This window comes from Protopterus annectens, chromosome 3.part1 (genome assembly GCF_019279795.1).
Source record: "Protopterus annectens isolate FY-2018-M chromosome 3.part1, PAN1.0, whole genome shotgun sequence".
Taxonomy (NCBI): domain Eukaryota; kingdom Metazoa; phylum Chordata; order Ceratodontiformes; family Protopteridae; genus Protopterus; species Protopterus annectens.
In genome coordinates this window covers 1,489,298,963-1,489,317,913 of record NC_056732.1, presented here as the reverse complement: position 1 = coordinate 1,489,317,913, position 18,951 = coordinate 1,489,298,963, and the positions used below count along the sequence as shown (strand labels likewise).

At 40.5% G+C, this 18,951-nt stretch overlaps 1 protein-coding gene across 3 annotated transcripts in view; it reads right to left on the bottom strand.

The window, feature by feature from the left end:
* The window catches only part of PALS2 (protein associated with LIN7 2, MAGUK p55 family member), a 1,432,251-nt gene that overhangs the window by 387,897 nt on the left and 1,025,403 nt on the right, over positions 1 to 18,951 (bottom strand). For all 3 annotated transcript variants that reach the window (XM_044067549.1, XM_044067552.1, XM_044067550.1), the window contains one exon: positions 18,265 to 18,492. In XM_044067549.1, the coding sequence (XP_043923484.1) occupies positions 18,265 to 18,492 (228 nt within the window). The remainder of the gene's footprint in view (positions 1 to 18,264; positions 18,493 to 18,951) is intronic.

Genomic DNA, 18,951 nt, shown 5'->3' with positions numbered 1-18,951 from the left:
CACAGTTATCAGGAAATCCTTCTAAGTGGTACACCTCATCAGAAAAGGGTTCTCCTCTAGAAAAAAGGAGGCTATTGTTCCTCTCTACTCATCCCTCATCAGACCTATTATAGAGTACAATGCCCCGTTTGGCATGCATCTCGCAAGACACCTACACCAATTGGAAAGGCCACAGAAATACTTCACTAAGAGGATTACCGGCCTCAAACAGATGCCATACACAGAACGTCTCAAAAAACTCCAGCTCTACTCCGTTGCATATCGCCTACACAGAGACTATCTCTGCCTAACATACAAAGCTATATCAAACCCAGAGCTGTTGGACATGCTACACTTAAAAGAAATCCCAATCTTTCCATAAGACACACTCCAGGGACCTAAACCTTTTCACCACAATAAACAGAACATGCTAGAGGGATAGATTCCTGTCCCAGAGACTTCCTATACCGTTGAGCAAACTACCCATTCATGTCAAGCAAAGCTCCTCATTGGCCCTCTAAGAAAAATCTTGACGACTGGATGGGAAATAGAAAATTCAACCCGGGGATCACTTCTGCGGCACTGCTCGACAGGGGTACAGGAAAATAATTTTCTTGGGTGGCGAAAGCCAGGGAACAATTTTGGCTAGACTTATATAGACCCCAGGGCTAACAGCCTAGTACCTACCTATGAACCTATAAGTACCTTGCATTACTAAACTGCATACTTTCATGTTGTTTTCAATTACCACTTATTTCTCTGCATTATTTAGATTTTACAATCTAAATCACTTTTGTGCGTTGTATTTTTACTACTACATTTTAAATTGAGTTTTTCTACACACCCACCATCTTGCTGTGTCTGCTGTTTGAATTACTGTTTAGTTAAATAATTTGCTGCATTTTAGTTTGTTTCAATGTTTAAGATTACTTTTTGGCATTTCTAGTCCATTTTGAGATTAGCAGACTGAAAGGGTTAGTACTGATCCCCTTCATGGCAAATGGGGGTATCCTAGCCAACTCCTGTGCTGTAGCTCACTTAAGGAACCATTGACTGTTCTACTTGTGATTGGCCAGAGGCCATTTTACTGTTTTACTGGTTGTTTTGAGTCTCTATAAAGGCATCCTAAAGCTTAGCCCTGCATACCAGGTTTTAGCAGTGCCCTGTATAGGCACAGACACCTAGAACTGATATTTCCATATAAAACTACCTTTCAGAAATCCATTTACCTTTTTTTGTGTGGTTCCCACCACACAACCTAATATTTTAGTTAAGAGACTCCATTGTGAGAAACACAGATGTACCACTCACCAAGCTGAGAATTTCATGATCAGTTGTCTATCAGGGGGCCAGAAACTGCCAGATCTCGCATGCATTCAGGTCATTGGACCATAAGTACCAACATGACTCAGTAACAGACCCATCTGGTTGTAAAAGACCGGAAACATACCTCCCTGGACTGTATGACGAGAGATATTACGGAACTCTTGGACTATGTGCCCCAGGCTGGTATGAGCCTAGTACTGAGCAGTATTCCACCTTCACGGGTGATGCCACAACATGAACAGAAGATAATACACTTTAATAATTATCATAGCTTGTGATGTGATCCCAAGGGAGTGCAGTATCTGTCAGAATAGGAGGACATGGACAACAGAGCATGTTGCTTTGCCAAGGAAGGTCTGCATCTGTCCCGTCTGGGCTTTTGAATATTAGCTAAAACATTATCCTCCCCCATAGTGCCTTTTTTTAGGCAATGCCAAACTGACAAACCTTCTGACATAGCAAAATTAGCCAAAGGCAATCTAAAGGTATTCCTGCTCAATGCTAAGAGTTTTAACAGGAAACTCCCTCCTTCAAGCTCTCCTCACCCAGGAGGATGCAGACATCTGTGCAGTTAACAAGACATGATTTTAAGACACAGAGAGCACCTCAACAGGGCTACAATGTTTTCCACACATTTATGCCAGCTACGACACAGACAGGGACTAAAGGTGGAGGTGCCTCCATCTACATCAAAAACAAGCTCACCTCAAAGCTGGTCAAACAAGATGACACACTTGAGCTTCTCCATGTCCAAATTAGTATAGGCAAAGTCCCATACCATATCCTTACACGCTACAAGTTCCTATCTATGATGTAGGAAACCCAAAACTCATACTTAGATGTACTGGAGACACTCGCCTTTCAACCCAATACTATATTCACAGTGACTAACTATCTCATTATAAAGTGATATTTATTACACAATTCCTAATGTGCAGGCCCAGAGATTCCTTGACTTTGTAAACACAAACACCCTGGATCAGACAGACTACACACCCACTAGGGGCCAAACATACTGGACCTGCTCCTCACAAATAACGAAGAACTCAGCAGACTCAAGCCCTACACCCTGTGCAGTATCCCCTCTTATAAGGTCCGACCATTAAGCCGTTTCCTTAGAAATAGAAATAAAACTCTGTCTCCAGCTAAACAAATAACAGAAAGTAAACTTTGTATTACTAACAGATAACCTGGCAAAATTTCAAGCCTCCCTCCAAATCCTGAGAACACAGCTGCCTATGCAGAACTGTTCAGAGAAACTCTGTACAATCACGTTAATACAAGCACTGAGGTAGTTGCACCCACTAGGAATAAGTTCAGAACAAACTCAGAAAACAAGCCACCCTAGTGTAATCTTAACATAAACAGAAGAAAGTTTATTTATTTATTTTATTTTACATTTGTTAACCGGGAAAGTCCGACTGGATACATGTCCACTTTCAGCAGAGGCCCGGGGAGAAAAGCTCCACATTGAAATTAAGTGACACTTAAAGTTGTGGTTATAAAGAAGTCTAAAAACATTTAACAAAATCAGTGACAAATTATAGTCAAGGTTACATTTAGATTAAAACAAACATTGTTGGTTAATGGTATAAGTATACAGAGATAATTACATATCTGAAGTGTGTATAAGAAAGAAAAGTATTTCCAGGTAGAAGGTAAGGATGATAGTTAAGAGAAAAGGTGGTTAGGTAAGAAGGAAGTTATAGTAAACAGTATATAGAGGGGTAGAAGCGCATAGTTTTAGAATGGGCAGAATAATAAGTGGTCTTCCTGATAATAGAATAATAGAATTCTAATGGTTGTAGAGAAGTGTATGTTGTGAGGGTGGGGAAAGAATATAAAAGGGTAATCACCTCTGTGAGCTATGTTTGGCTTACCTTTGTCTTGGTATTAAATGGGTTAGTCTGGGTTTAGACATGGACATAGCCAGTCACTGTTCATGTACATCTTTAGGGATTTTTTGAATTGGGGCAGGGAGCATGTGGTGGTTAGTTCTGCAGGAAGTGAGTTCCATTTTTTCCAGCAGAATTGGAGAATAATGATTCTCCAGCTGCGTTGTTGGCTTTGGTAGCTTGTACTAGCATTCTGTTTGATGAGCAGAGGGATGCTAGGTTGCTGTAGGGGGTAATAATATTAGTCAGAATGGGGGTGCTGGTAGGTTGGTAGAGGATTTTATGAATAACTATGAGTTGGTTATAACACATCTGATTGGGAAGTTCTAGCTAGCCTAATTTGTGAAGATTTTGACAGTGGTGGGTTCTGTAGGCTGAGCCTGTGGTAAATCTAGCTATATTGTTATAGCAGCTAGTGATTTTGTTAAGGTTTGATTTGGTCAGATTTGTGAAGCTGGGTGAGGCATAGAGAAGGGTTGACAGAAAATGTGTGTGAGCTATAGCGGTTCTGGCAGATGGGGTTAAGAATTGCTTAATCCTATACAAGGAGCCTATTTTTTTGTTTACTGTTTTTATGGTTTTGTCTACATGGGCATCGTACTTCAGATTATTATCAATGATTATCCCTAGAGGTTTAGTACAAGGTTCAGGAGCGATTATGGTGCCATTGTTACATGAGACTGTAATTATTGGAAATGTTAGCTTACGAGTGGGGGAGAAAAGTAGCAGTTTGGTTTTGTTTGGGTTCAGTAGGAGACGACGATTACTGAGCCAGTTCTCTACTTTGTTGAAGGTGATTTGGGATAGGGATTGTAATTCTGTGGTAGTGGAGGCAGAGCAGATAAGTGTAGAGTCATCTGCATACTGTAGGCAAGTTGCATCTGGGATAACTTTGGGTAGGTCATTAATGAATATAGAGAAAAGGAGGGGACCCAGGATAGAACCTTGGGGTACTCCAAGGGTGACAAGTAGAAGGGGGGATAAATTGTCTTTCCACAGAACAGCTTGTTGTCTGCCGTGCAGGTAAGTGTGGAACCAGTTGATTACTGGGTTATCTAAGGACAGTGATTTTTAAAGAGTCTAGGAGTAAGTGGTGATTTACCATATCAAATGCTTTTGATAGATCGAGAAAGATGGCAGAGGAGAGCTTATTCTGATTACAGTTATGATTTATTGTGCGAGAAAAGAAGAGAAGGGCAGTGGTTGTACTATAGGCCGGTCTAAAGCCATGCTGGGTTGGGGCTAGGAGAGTATTCTGAGTAAGGTGGGCTAGAAGTTGCTTCTGTGTGCATTTCTCCATTATTTTGGCTAAGGCAGACAATATGGCTATAGTCTGTAATTAGAGAGCTCAGTGGAGTTTCCCCCTTTATGAAGTGGAATAATATGAGAGATTTTCCAGATGGAGGGGATGTAGGATTCGTGGATAGTATGATTGATTAAGATGGAGATAGGGTAAGCTATTTCATTAGCGGCCTTTTATAGAAACTCTGGAGGAAGTAGGTCGGCTGCCAGGGTGGTAGGTTTTAGTTTCTTAAGTAGCGATTTAATATAGTCTGTGGGGACAGGATCACATTTGAAGGGGGGATATTTACCTGAGTTGGTGAGATTGTAGTAGAAGAGGTGGGAGATAGATTATTAGCTAGAGACTGGACTGTTTCAGTGAAGAAAGTGTTAAAGGTCTTAGCAACACATTTAGAAGGTAGTTGTATGGTAGCTGAAGGGGTGGGGGTTGAGGATTTACCTGGGTGGAGCAGTTTATTCAGACCTGACCAGAATTTTTGAGGCTGATTTTGGTGCTTTTGCTGTAAATTGAAATAGTAGTTTTGCTTGTCTAACACAATAGACCTTTTTGCTTAATTTCTCATTTGTTTGAATGTAATGTGGGCTTGTGGGGATTTGGTGGCTCTCCAGGAGGTCCATGCTGTGTTTCTAGCAGTAAGTTTTTGTCTAGTAGTATTGGTTAGCCATGGAGCAATTTTGTTTGTGGTTCTGATTGTACATGTGGGAGCATGCCTGTCTAAGATGGCAAGGAATCTCGTATTTAATTCAGAGACTGCTTCATCAAGGGGAAGTATTTTAAGACTGGCCCACTTGCATAAGCTAAGATTGGCCTGGAAACTAGTTAGGTTAAAGTTCTTTGTATACCTTAGGGTTTTAAAGGTGGTTTGGTGAGACATGTCATCCCTTTTCCTGAGTATACAGGCTAAGAGGTGTTTGCTCATATCTTCAGGTATGGTGCCTGATTTGTATAACTGAGGTTTGTTATTTATTAAGATCCAATCAAGGATGCTTTCCTTTTTGTTGGACTTGTTGATTCTGGTGGGGGTAGTAATAATCTGGGAGAAACCATGTAAGTTAATATGGGTGGTGGGGAAGTTGTCCAATCAATGTTGAAGTCCCCGAGAATGATTGTTTCTTGGGGGTGGTTAGTGGATAACCATTGGAGGGTGCTTTCTAAGGTGTCTATGTTGTTGCCTGGGGGAATATAGCTACATACTATATTTATGGATTTGTGTTTGTTAAGTTGGACTTTTGAGAGGATTCTTTCAGAGTTGTTAGTTGTTAGGTCTTGTGGGGTGCTAATTGTGGATACCTCGAGAGTGGATTTATATAGGATGGCTACTCCGCCTCCTTTTCTACCTTTATGGTCAAGTATTATTATATTGTAGTTGGGGGGTAATATTTCATTATCAGGGATAATGGGTTTGAGCAAGGTTTCTGTAAGGCAGAATAGATCAGGGGAGTGCACGTCTAGGAGGGCATGCAGATAGTGGATTTTCTTATTTATACTTCTGATATTTAAGTGACAGAGTAGAAATGATCTGGGGGTGTCATAGGAGCTTCTTAGGTTGGTAGGAGGGGTTAGTGGTAGCCGGTGAGTTTGGGCCTGGGTTAGGGTGGATGTCGCCGTTGGCTATGAGGTTAGGTAATATACTCCTTAGGAGTTTGGTGAACTTTAGTAGGAGTTGGTAACAGTTCTTAGTCCTTGGGCTTAAGTATGTAGGTCATATGGGATGGAGAGGTTTTGGAGTAGTGCAACTGAAGAGGTGGGGTAGTATTGGTGGAGGGGTGTGTGGTTGGATGCTAGTGGTTGTAATTGATGTAGGATACTGAGAGTTAGGTAGGTAGTGGAATTCATAGGCGGTGAAAAGATAAAGTATTACAAGTGGGGGTATGAGGTAGTAATATGGTCTAGGTTTTGGAGATAAGGTGGAAGTCAGTGGATACATTGTGGCTAGAGTAGTGGATGGGTTAGAGAGTACGGGTGGGGTGATAGAGGAGAGTGAATTTTGGTGAGTTGGGAGTGGGGGTTGGGTGTACAGAAAGGATGAGTTGTGATAGGATGGCTGTGATTAGTGGGAATAGTTGACTAAGTAGGGGGTGTGGTTAGGGTAGTATAAGTGTAGGAGTACTGGGGGCGGGTGAGAATTGGGGGCAGGGTAGGGGAGCGAAGTGAGCCCCCAGGGCAAACGGAGCGGGTAGAGCCAGAGAAGGACTAAATTCAGGGAAAACAATCAGTGGAGTGCTGACTGTTAAGTTTAAAGGGAGATAGCAAACTGTGCAGTTGAGAAATATATGGTAAAAAGAGGGGTACATTGGGTCTACCAAATAGATAAATATAGTAATTAGTGGATGTCTGAGAGTTAAATTTTAAGATTGGAAAATATTTATGCAAGGAGAATAGACATGGGAAGAGAGTGCCACCTAGTGGGTAAAGGTTGTAATGCAACCAAGGCTGCTCGCAGGGCTAGCAGCTTTAGTGTGTTAAGGGAGGGTGACACAGGAGTAGTATGAGGCGGCTATAAGAGTAGAAGCTATGGTGGTTGGGAGGAGAGAGAGGTTTGGCTGCTGGCTGTACTGGCTAGGAAGTTTACAATATACACCTGGGGTGATATAACAAGTGTACCATTTACAAACAGTGGGTATAAAACATACTTTGTTGCATCCTTGAGGGGAATGATGCCCAGAGAGGTTTGGCTATGTTCCTTAGCTTGGGGAAGAGGCAGCAATTCTAGACAGGGCAATAAACCCCAGACCTAGCACAGGTCAGGCAGGTTGGCGTGACAAAGTAGGAACACCGGAGGCAGGAGCGCACAGCAGCCTGGGGTAACTCTAAGATTAAAGATGTGGCAAAAATTAAGAAATGCAATGCCCAACAGGATAAAAACTCCCTCATGAGTCTAAACAAACAACTCAGAAGGCAAATCAAATCTACTAAAGCCGATTTTGAGGTAAGAATAGCCTCCCTGGCCAAGGACAACCATAAGGCCTTCTTTAGCTACATCCACAACCTCAAATTTTAAGCACAACAATTTGCACAACTAATAACAGATGTAGCCATCTACACAAAGCCAGATAATATAGCAAATCTACTGGCTGACATATTCAGGTCCAATTTTAGCCCCCTTGTCCCATCATGGAAATACCACCAAATGTACGCTCTCAACTATCAGTAGGAAGCCGGCCCTAAATGCACTATCCAAGGCCAAGGACATTGAACTAATGGGCCTCAACAATATCCCAGGACGCCTATTATATAGCATGAAACATGAACTATCAGGACCACTGGAGTCACTATTTGACCACAGCTTCCAGTCAGACTTCATGCAGCATGAATGCAGAAATGTAATGGCCATCCCTTTGCACAGGAACAGGCCACCCATGGATCCCAGAAACTATAAACTCATAAGTCTGACTAGTCTCATATGCAAACCCATGGAAAGAGCTATCATGGAAATGATTAATAATGACACATGAACTCGTCTGACACTGGAACCAACCCAGTCTGGTTTTGTCAAGGGAAGATCATACCTGTTCAACCTAGTGGACTTTGAGACCAACTGCCTATGATGATCTGGGCCAAGGCATTTGATACAATACCCTTCTCAGGCATTGTAAGCAAGATCACAGAATTAGGCATAAACCCCTATCTTACACACTGTACAGCCAGATGACTTAGACAAAACCCAAGATGTTACGACAGTGGGGTCCACCTCCACAAAGAGACTGGTCACTAGTGGAGTTACTTTTTGGTATCAACTTCTCAGATGTCAAGGCCAATGTTAAGGGTCTCTGGCTAACCAAGATTACTGACTGCAAACTAGGAGGATTCACATAATATCCCTTCCTCCAAGATAGTAATATCCTCCAGGAAGGGCTAACACAGGCACACAACTGATGCCAGAACTGTAGATTAATGTGTGTGTATGTACCATTAAGAAGCTATCCAAGGGCTTGCACAAGTGTATAATTACTTAGCATGTGCTGCCATGACTGCCATTTCGTAGTTTGATGTTGAGATGTAAGCATGTATGTATGTTAGGTCTGTCTGTTGTTTGTATTTTATGATCTTGCTATCCACATCCTGATGTGTTTCTATGTATTAAAGTATCTAAACAAAATACCCCCCTGCTTGTCTTCTATGTTAGAGAGGGACGAGAGAGATGGTGTCAGAAATGGGATGCCTAAAGGGCATGAAGTTAGAGGAGGCATGGCGAAAACGACTTAAGGCACTTGCTTGGGACTGGTGGGAATACACAGCAGTGAATCATCACTAAAATGTGCATAATTCGCAAAACAGGTCCGAAATGAATTTCAGATATTAAAACTTGCTCAGCACTATTTCTTATTTGCAAAATATGAAATGAGGCATACAGAATGTTCTAAATGATATTCGATAAGCTATGTACAATATTGATAAAGATATTCAAATTACTATGGAAATGTTTGAAATGAAGTCTGAATTGGATAAAATAAGGGGAAATGACCACATTTTTGCACATCATGTATTTTTTTATTAAGCAAGGATATCCGAGTTATCAGAAGTGCATAAAGTGTTTGCATGCTTGTGCAGTGTTACAGTAAAACTATTTTGCAAAGTACAGTATTTCGGACAGTTTATTGTGCATTTGAATGTTATCAAGCTCACAGAACAATTTGTTCATACATAAGTACAAGGGCCACATTTTCACTGTGATTGTACATACTTTCTGGGCATGGTGGACAGATTTTGAAAACCCAGTGCACTTGTGTTTGACAGTAATATTGCTGAGAACTGGAGAGTGTTTGAGCAAGAGTATGACATTTTCATACAGGCTGCATTTTCTGATTAAGATGACCATACAAAGGTATTAATTCTACTTAATTTAGCTGGGTTAGAAGCCATAGAAAGGGAACGTTCATTTGCGTATGCACCTGCTATCTATACGACAGGGGGAAAACCATCATACTTTTGTACAGACTGAGTTAAGGGAGGACCCTGAGTGCTTAAATGTGAATTTACAGAAATGTGTAACCCCCAGACAAACGTTACAATGGAAAGGCACTTATTTTACACAAGAGATCAAAAGCCTGGTGAAACTTTTGCCGCATATACAATTGACTTGAGAAACAAGGCTAAAACGTGCAGATTTGGTGATTTAAAGGATGAGCTGATAAAGGACAGACTTGTGTGTGCTATAAAAGGTTATGCTGTGAGAAAGATTTTGCTTTGTGACAGTGATTTAACTTTAAAGAAGGCCACTAAGATTTGTTAGATATACAAGCTTACAGAAAAGCACACTAATATGCTTATAAATGAGAACAGCTCTAGAAGGCAGTGATAAAGCTCATGTTGATAGTATGAAGCACATGGTTAAAAGAAACAGTCCCAAGCACATCACAGCAACTGTAGCCCCTGCAGAACCCCCCCCCAGAGCTTTCCAGCACATTCTAGAGTTCACACAGTCTCACTAAAGCATAAGGGTGAGTCAGAAACCTCAAAGCAAGGGGCCCCAACACAGTTTCATTCCCAACTATTGTAATTGTGGTGGAAGTCATGAATCTAAAAGGGAAAAATGTTTAGCTTTTGGACAGCAATGCCACAAATGCAATAAATGGAATCATTTCAAAAGTTTTTGTAAATCAAAAGGCCCACATTCTTTTATTAACTCATTCACTCCAATGGAACTCAGGAAGTTTTCACTGTAACTTCCTATGGGCGGAGCCTAAGCCTTTTGACAGAATCAATTTATGTCCTCACATTTCAAACAGATATTCATATCTCTGGAACCACAGGGGTTATGAAAGAAGTATACATATTAAGCCCTTCAGCACAAAATGTTTTTATAATTCTCTCCTGAGGTCCTCAATACTTTACTTTGTAACTGTGACTGGACCCCCCTAAAAACCCTCCCACTTGACCAGGCTGTAGCATATTTCAACAAAACATTTCTACAACACCTAGACACTGTTGCTCCATTGCACAAAATCAAGGTTAGAACCTCTACAAACCCCGGGCTCAGTAAGGAAACCAAACAAATCCTCAAGTCCAGAGACACTGCCTGGCTTTACTATCAAAAAAAAAAAAAAAAAGAAACACAAAGCCTAAGTACCAAGAACTGCGCAACCGTGCAAAAAAATGCATTAGGCTGGACAAAAAATCCTACTACACAACATTACAAACTAAATACCAACACAAACCCCAAATATTTTGGAAAAATGTAAACCAGCTACTAAAACCCACCCAAAAGGCTACCCCCAAACCAACCATCCCTGACACTAAAGTTCCCATTGAAACACAATTCAACTCCCACTTTGTGAACTCAATTCTATCCTTAGTATCACAGGACAGTTCCTTCCTCACTATCCCCCCCAACACAAACAACACTAATACAAGCTTTACCCTCAAAACAGTTTCCACCACTTCAATCAAAAGCATGTTCTCCAAACTAAAACCCTCATCAACAGCAGCCGACCTACTCCCCAGCTATTTCTTGAAACTCACAGCAGATGCTATTGCTATCCCAATCTCCACTCTCATAAACAGATCAATTGTTGAAAACTATGTGCCCAAACTCTGGAAAATATCCTATGTTACACCCATACATAAAGGTGGGACCTCCACTGAACTTAATAACTACAGACCCATTGCTTTACTCTGCCCCCTGGCCAAAATCCTAGAAAAATGCATCCATACACAGATGCTAAAATATCTCCTAAACAGCAACATCCTGTCACCTACTCAGCAGGGTTTCAGACCTGCCCATAGTACCACTACAGCCCTCCTCTGCTTCACAGACATAGTAAACCATTTCAAAAATGAAGACCTGCAGGTGTCAACTCTTTTTCTGGATATGTCCAAAGCATTTGACACAGTCTCCCACCAAATCCTGCTAAACAAACTAAACCAGTATAACCTATCAAATTCCACTCTTATCTGGTTCCAAAGCTACTTAACTGACAGGTACCAAGCTGTGAAATGGGAAAATTATCTCTCTCCTCAGCTGCCCATAACTGTAGGAGTCCCACAGGGTTGTATCTTGGGACCACTACTATTCACAATCTTCACAAATGACCTCCATACCTCCACACAGCATGCATCTATCATTCAGTATGCAGATGACACTACCTTAATCTGTGCTACACAAAACATTCCCAGCCTCCTGCAAACAACTCAACTAGCATTCTCTGACGTTGAAAACTACCTAACCAAAGCCCAACTTATCCTCGATCCAAAGAAAACTTAGCTTATGGTCCTAACCGGTTCTCAACAAAAATGCTGATAACAATCAATTCACTATCTACCTCACAAATGCTACTCCAATCGCTCCCGTGGCACAGGCTAAGCTATTGGGAATAACCATCGACTCCCACCTAAAATTTGATAGTCATCTCAACTTAACTATTAAAAAAGTACATGCCAAACTGGGATCACTCTACCGTATCAAACCATTTCTTACCAACAACACAAGATCAGCCATTGCTCGCTCCCGACTTCTACCCACCCTACTCTATGCATCTCCCATTCTGACTAATCTCAACAAAATTGAACTAAGCAAAATGGAAGCCTGCTATAACAGAATTACCCACTTTGCTGCAAATTGCTCATATAAAACTCATTAATGTACTGCTTTGAGACAGCTCCACTGGGCTTGACGTGCCTAACCTCCTAACCTACAATCAGCTCTGCCTCTGTCATTCTATCTGTTACCTCCCCAATAAGTGCCCTGCCCTCAAAATCCTAGTACAACATCACTCAGCCAAAAGGCCTCTTATATCATCAAGCAAACTACTCCTAGAAGTCACCAACAGCTACAATAGCTTTGGAGATGCACTATATAGTAGTCCAGTGGCTACAAAATGGAACTCTGTCCTTACAAGCATTCAAAACACATCATCCAAAGCCCCCTTTAAAGACCTCATCAGGCAACATCTCAAGCAAAGTTGGCAGTGCCATGATTGTTCCCCAGGCTAGTGAAAGCAGGTAACATATACATACTAAATCTAGAGCACTTGATAATAGTTTTCAATCTTACTCACAAACACTGGCTAATCTACAATGTATGTACTGTACCTGTGTACTATGCATGTATTCTACCTATGTTCCAAATTTCAGCTGTACACCACAAATCTATTAAGTACCTTTATTTTTAAATTAATATTTTTTTGTTTGTTCTCTCCACTGTAACTGTTGATGTGCTGCATACCACTGTAAAAACACGTCTCTTGTAATTTGTGTGTATACTGATCATGTCTAAATGTATCTGTAATTTTTCTATGTGGAGCTTTTCTCCCTGGGCCTCTAGGGCCTTTTCAGCTCAGTCAGACACCCCCGGTTAACAAATGTAAAGTAAAATAAATAAAATAGTGACAGTATTCTTTAGGTTCTAAGTCTTAAACTGAATTTTATAATTCACAGTAAACATAGTAACTATTATGTTTGTAATGTTTTGTAAACTTACAATATCTTGACAACCACTCAAGTTACACACATACTGTCAACAGCATTTTACTCATGTAGCTGAAAGCTTTCATATGAGGCTAAGGAGTTCTGTCTGTGTTACTTGGTTGACATATTTAGAAAAATGTGAAAATTATATATATCTAAATTAATGTTATGAAAATAGTTAATATTTCTTTACCTGCACTAGACAGAGTTCAAATATTAACACAGTTAAATTTACTATTGTGTAAGCTTTAAGCTGAAAACTTTTTAAAGTTTGTACATACCATGGTTTTGGAATTACTGATGCAAATATGAACAAGCAAAATTTGAGCCTACAGACGTCAGTAGGGATTAACTGCAGATGCACTGGAGGTGTCACTCGGACGTAATGAGTTAAAAGGGAACATTTTAAGAAATGAGTTGATCAATTAGAAAGCTGCACCCCTACTCTTTATGTTGATGGTATGTCAGTGTTTCATGAAACAGTTAATGCAGTAGATTTAAGGGCAAAGAATGAAGTACTTTGCACTGCTCGGATAAATGGCAAACCCACAGAGCTCAAAGTTGATACAGGTTCCAAGTGCAATGTTATATCAGCAGAAACATTTGCTAGAGTGTGTCATGGTGAAAGGCTTGACTTAGCAAGGTGTGCGAAGCTTGTTGCTTACAGAGGTGAAGAAATTCAACCCAAAGGCTCAGTAGTGCTTTCACGTTACTCTACTGGGAAATATTACGACTTATTATTTTATTTGGTCAAGAGGCATGTCCAATCATTACTGGGGCTCAGAGACAGTTTGAAAATGGACTGCTTACATTTAACAAGGAAGTCCACTAAGTCAGTTTAAAAGACCACTACTCTAGTTTCACCCAGTACATTTTTTCTACCTATGCTGATCTTTCCAAGACATACTAGGGAAGCTTCCAGCTGTGTACTCCATGAAGTTATAACCACAGGTCAGTCCAGTTACAGGCCAAGACGTAAAGTTCCAATAGTCATACAGAAGAGAGTCAAGGCAGAGTTATATAAAATGGCGTGACAAGGTGTGATTTGTCCAGTTACAACTCCAAATGAGTGGGTATTTTCCATCGTGGTAGCTCATAAGAAAAGCTCAGATCAGAATATGTATTGATCCACAAGATTTGAATAAAGCACTAAAATGACATCACCCAATGCGCACAGTTGAAGTCGCAGCCTTGATGCCAAATGCCAGTTTTTTTCTGTCTTGGATACAAAGAGTTCATTTGGCAAATTCAGCTGACAAGAAATCCTCATTGCTCACTACGTTCAATACTCCATTTGGCGTGTACAATTTTTGAGAATGCCATTTGGGAAAAATTCTGCAAGTGAAGTCTTTCAATGTGCAATGGAGCAATTTTTTTCTGGGTATCCTTGTGCTATTATAGCACACTACATACTGGTAGGAGGTCATAGTGAAGCTGAACATGACAGTAACCTCAGGAAAGTTCTGGAAAGGGCACGTCAAGTGAATCTTAGGCTCAATCCACAGAAATGCAAATTCAGGCTACAAGAATTTACTTATGCTGGTCATTTATTTACCAGTACAGGCCCATGACCAGACTCTTCAAAATGAACAGCTATTCTCGAGATGCCAGTTCCACACAATGTTCAAGCTCTGCAATGCTTTGTTGGCATGGTCAACTACCTGGGCAAGTCCATTCCAGACTTAAGCCAAATTTCAGAACCACTCAGAAAACTGACATGTTGGTCAGAGCAGTTGATGTCCTGAAACAGATAATTGCTAGTCCACTAACTCTCAGATATTATGATGTTCACAAACCAGTTACACTTTCCTGTGATGCTTCGAAATTTGGTCTTGGTACAGTCATTCTACAAGAGGCTCAACCTGTTGCCTCTGCATCAATAACTCTTACTCAAACTGAAATGCAGTATGCCCAGATCGAGAAAGAGCTTTTGGCAATTGTGTCTGCATGTTCAAAGTTCCACGATTATGTTTATGGTAGACCTATCCAGACTGAAACAGACCACCAACCTCTAGTCACTATCTTGAGAAAGCCTATGCATTCAGCTCCAGCCTGACTGCAATGTATGATCCTGGGACTGCAAAAGTACAATTTCAATCCTGTCTACATGAAAGGCAAACATCTTTATCTTGCTGATACATTATCCAGATCACCCAGAAACACCACATAACAGCATGAGAATGAGAACCTTGATTTTGAAGTCATGGAAGTGAGAAATTTTTCTTCCACACATCTTGATGAGCTGAGAGATCACACAGCTACAGAGCCACTTTTACAGAGGCTTAACCACTTTATCAATCAAGGACAGCCATCAAAGCAATCTAGTTTACCTAAAGAAGTGCAACCTTATTTTCCATATAGAGATGAGATTTTGTCTGACTAAGTTATCATTATGAAAGGTCCGAAAGTAATTGTTCCAAAGTCCTTGCAACTAGAGCACATTACTATCTTGCATCGTGGTCACCCAGGAACTGATTCATCTTGTTCAGTGTGTAAAATTACTAAACCACATCAACAGAAGGAACCACTTCAGCTAAACCAGATTCCGGAACTACCTTGGTTGACAGTAGCCACCAACACTTTCGAGTGGAATGGTCAACATTATTTGGAGTAAGAGTCTACTATCACTAATTGGTTTAAGACTGACCTACTTACTAACATAGCATCCAGTACTGTCATTACTAAGATGAAGCACCATTTTGCAGTACATGGTAGCCCTCACAAAGTTATTTCTGACAATGGTACACAGTTTACAAGCCAACAGTTCAAAAGATTTGCTGAAGAATGGGACTTTACTCAGGTCACAAGTAGCTCTGAGAACCCGCAGTCAAATGGTTTGGCAGAACGTGCAGTTCAAAGAATAAAACAGTTACTAGAGAAATCAAAACAATGTAATAGTGATGTTTTCCTGAATCTCTTGAATTTCAGAAATGTTCCTTGTGATAAACATCTTGGTTCACCTGCTCAGAGACTTCTGTCGTGACAAACCAGAACCACATTAACAATCAGTAGTAAATTGTTGGTTCCATGTGTCAAGAACAGGTCAGTGAAAACCAATCTGTTGAAGAAGCGTTTAATCCAGAAGTCCTACTACAACAAAACCAGAAAACCGCTCAATCCATTACCAGAAGGAGACGTGGTTATGACTGGATTGGTGTTGCACGTGAAGAATATTTGCCCAGAGCCGAGATCATACATTGTGGAATCACAAGGAGCATTTGAGACCGGTGTCCGAGCCTATACCATAGCACATAGCCTGTGAAAAAGACTCTTATCTCAGAGTGAGTTGTCCAGTGCTCCAATTCCAGAGGAAGGTCCAGAGAACATTCCTGTTCCTGTGACGAATCCAGAAGTTCCTGATATGAGATGTTCACCGCAGACTGTCCCTGTTGCTAAAATTAGTCCAAACTATTATGTTATGACATATGGTCGCATCTCTAAACCCTGTAACAGATATCAAGCAATTGGACATGAACACTGTGTTTTGTTTCTAATGTCTATAGTAATGCATGTGTAACTCTGATATTGTTTTTTTTACAAAGGGCAATCTTTTTCAGAGGCAGGATGTACATCGATGTGTGTGTGTATGTACCTTTAAGAAGCTATCCAAGGGCTTGCACAAGTGTATAAATACTGAGCACATGCAAGCACGACTGCCATTTTGTAGTTAGTTGTTCAGATGTAAGCATGTTATGTATGTAAGGTCTGTAACTAGTTCGTTTGTATTTTATGATGCTGTTACCCATCCTAATGTGTTTCTATATATTAAAGCATCTAAAGAAAATACCCTGCCTGCTTGCCTTCTACGTTAGAGAAGGACGAGCGACAAGAAACATGGTTCAAAACTCAATGCCAAGAAATGCAGAATAGTACCCTTTGGAAAGTCTGCTGACCAAGGAAAGTACCTCACTGATAGCACAATCTTAAGAGTAGACCTAATAGTCAGAGATTTGGGGACTATGTGGACAGTAACCTGGCTGTCGACCAACATGTGTCTAATGTAGTAAGGAAATCATTCTATGTTGCTTAACTTACAAGCAAGGGTATGGCATACAGTTTCAAAGAAGTCAACGTTCTATTTGTATTCATCCCTCATCAGACTCATCATAGATTACAATGCCCCCTTTGGTATGTATCTGTCCACGCACATGTAACAACTAGAACATCCACACAGGTTCCTCACAAAAAGGATACAGGGCATAAATAACATGTCCTGTGAGGATCATTTCAATTAGCTATCCTTATACTCTGTCTTCTACAGATTGTTGAGGGCTATCTGTGCCTGGCATACAAGGTATCCTTGGATCCAACTCTGAGGAACCTTTTGAACATCTGAAAAATAAATAGCATCACATCTACCCAATCCAGAGACTTAAACCTTACCTGCTGCATAAACAGGACATGTAGGAGGGACAGGTATGTGTCTCAGTGACTATCCTTCTTTGAGGCAGGCTTCCCCATCCACATGAAGCAGAGCTCTTCCCTCACCATATTTAAGCGCAAAGTGGACCAGTGGATGGGAAATTGGAAATTCACCCCCTGGTCTTGCACTTGTGTCTCTAATAGACAGAGGCAGCCCATAAATGGTTGAAACCCTTGCTCTAGCTCACATATAACTATTAACATATACCCCTAAAAAGAACCTCTAGGGCACCAAAAAACTTGCTGGATACATTTGAAAATCTCTGCTAAGCTTGTAAGGGCCCTTGTGGTCATTATGCTAGTACATACCTATGAATCTCTGAACCATCTTCCCACATCTCCACTTTTGACATCCGTTTTCATATCCCCCTCCAAGATGTAATAGGTTTCCTTAACCTTAAGTCAGTCACTAACTTCAGCCAAGCTTATGTTACTCACTCAACATTAGCAACCCCTCTCTCCCCATCAGTTGAGCAGTTCTTACACACTCAGAGTTAACTGTATAGAAATCTGATAAGATTATCCATGCAAACATGTACTAGCCACTTAACTATGCAATTACTTTGCTTTAAAGCAAATTTCTTGGGTACAGCAATGACTCTGAATCATTCACAAATGTTTGCTATTTTTATTGTTAGAAACTGTACTGTATTAGTAGTGCATTTCTGCATGTGCTATGCACATAGGTTATCTCTAAATCAAGTCCATTTGGGATCAACATATTACCCTGGTCAACAAATATTAAATAAAATAATAAAAACCCTTAGCCAATGTAGTTTTTATATGTCTGCCTTGGTATGCTACATAAATATATATGCTTTTTGGACCAAAGTTGCCTGTGAGACTCCTTCATAACGAGCACTAGGATGGTCAGTTTATTTTTCCCTCATAAAAAAAAGTACTAAACAAAAAAGAAAACATGCAAGCTAGGACCTGCTGAGTTATAGCGGCATCTCTGTAGCTAGGAAGGATCTTCAGTGTGACACTACCACTGGCACTTTTCAACACCTCCTGTAGTTCTTTTGGATTGTTTCCAACTTCACGTCCATTGACCTCTTTAATTACATCTCCAACATGAAGAAGACCTTGACGATCTATCAATCCTCCATGGAGAATTCTTGCTATTACAAGGTCATTATTCTCGATTCTAAATGTAACACCCTGAAAGAACAAAAATGAAAAGAACGTATTAGTACATTATTTATCTTTCCTGCCAATCTATTCATTTAAGTTCCACCTTAGGTCAATAACAGCTTCAAAACCTTTACAGAAATGAAGTTTACTACAGTTGCCCTACTTTTGTCCAGAACGCCCATGGCAGAGACAATGCAAAACTCTACATTATAAAACTGCAGTGACCGCAAAGTACCATTTGTATGTGTTCCAGTGCTGCCAATTATACACACACACATTTTCAATAGCAAAAAGAAACTTTCTAAACAGTCAGGCCATAGAATCAAGCTTACCTATTCCAAAAAAGGGAACATTTAATTTCAATACAAAGAGGTACATGCCTGCCAACAGAACTCAATCTCAACACCTGTTGAGTGGGATACTCACCATAAAAGCAGGCAGGTCTTCAGTGACACTTGCACATGGGATCTTTACTTATTTCTCAGC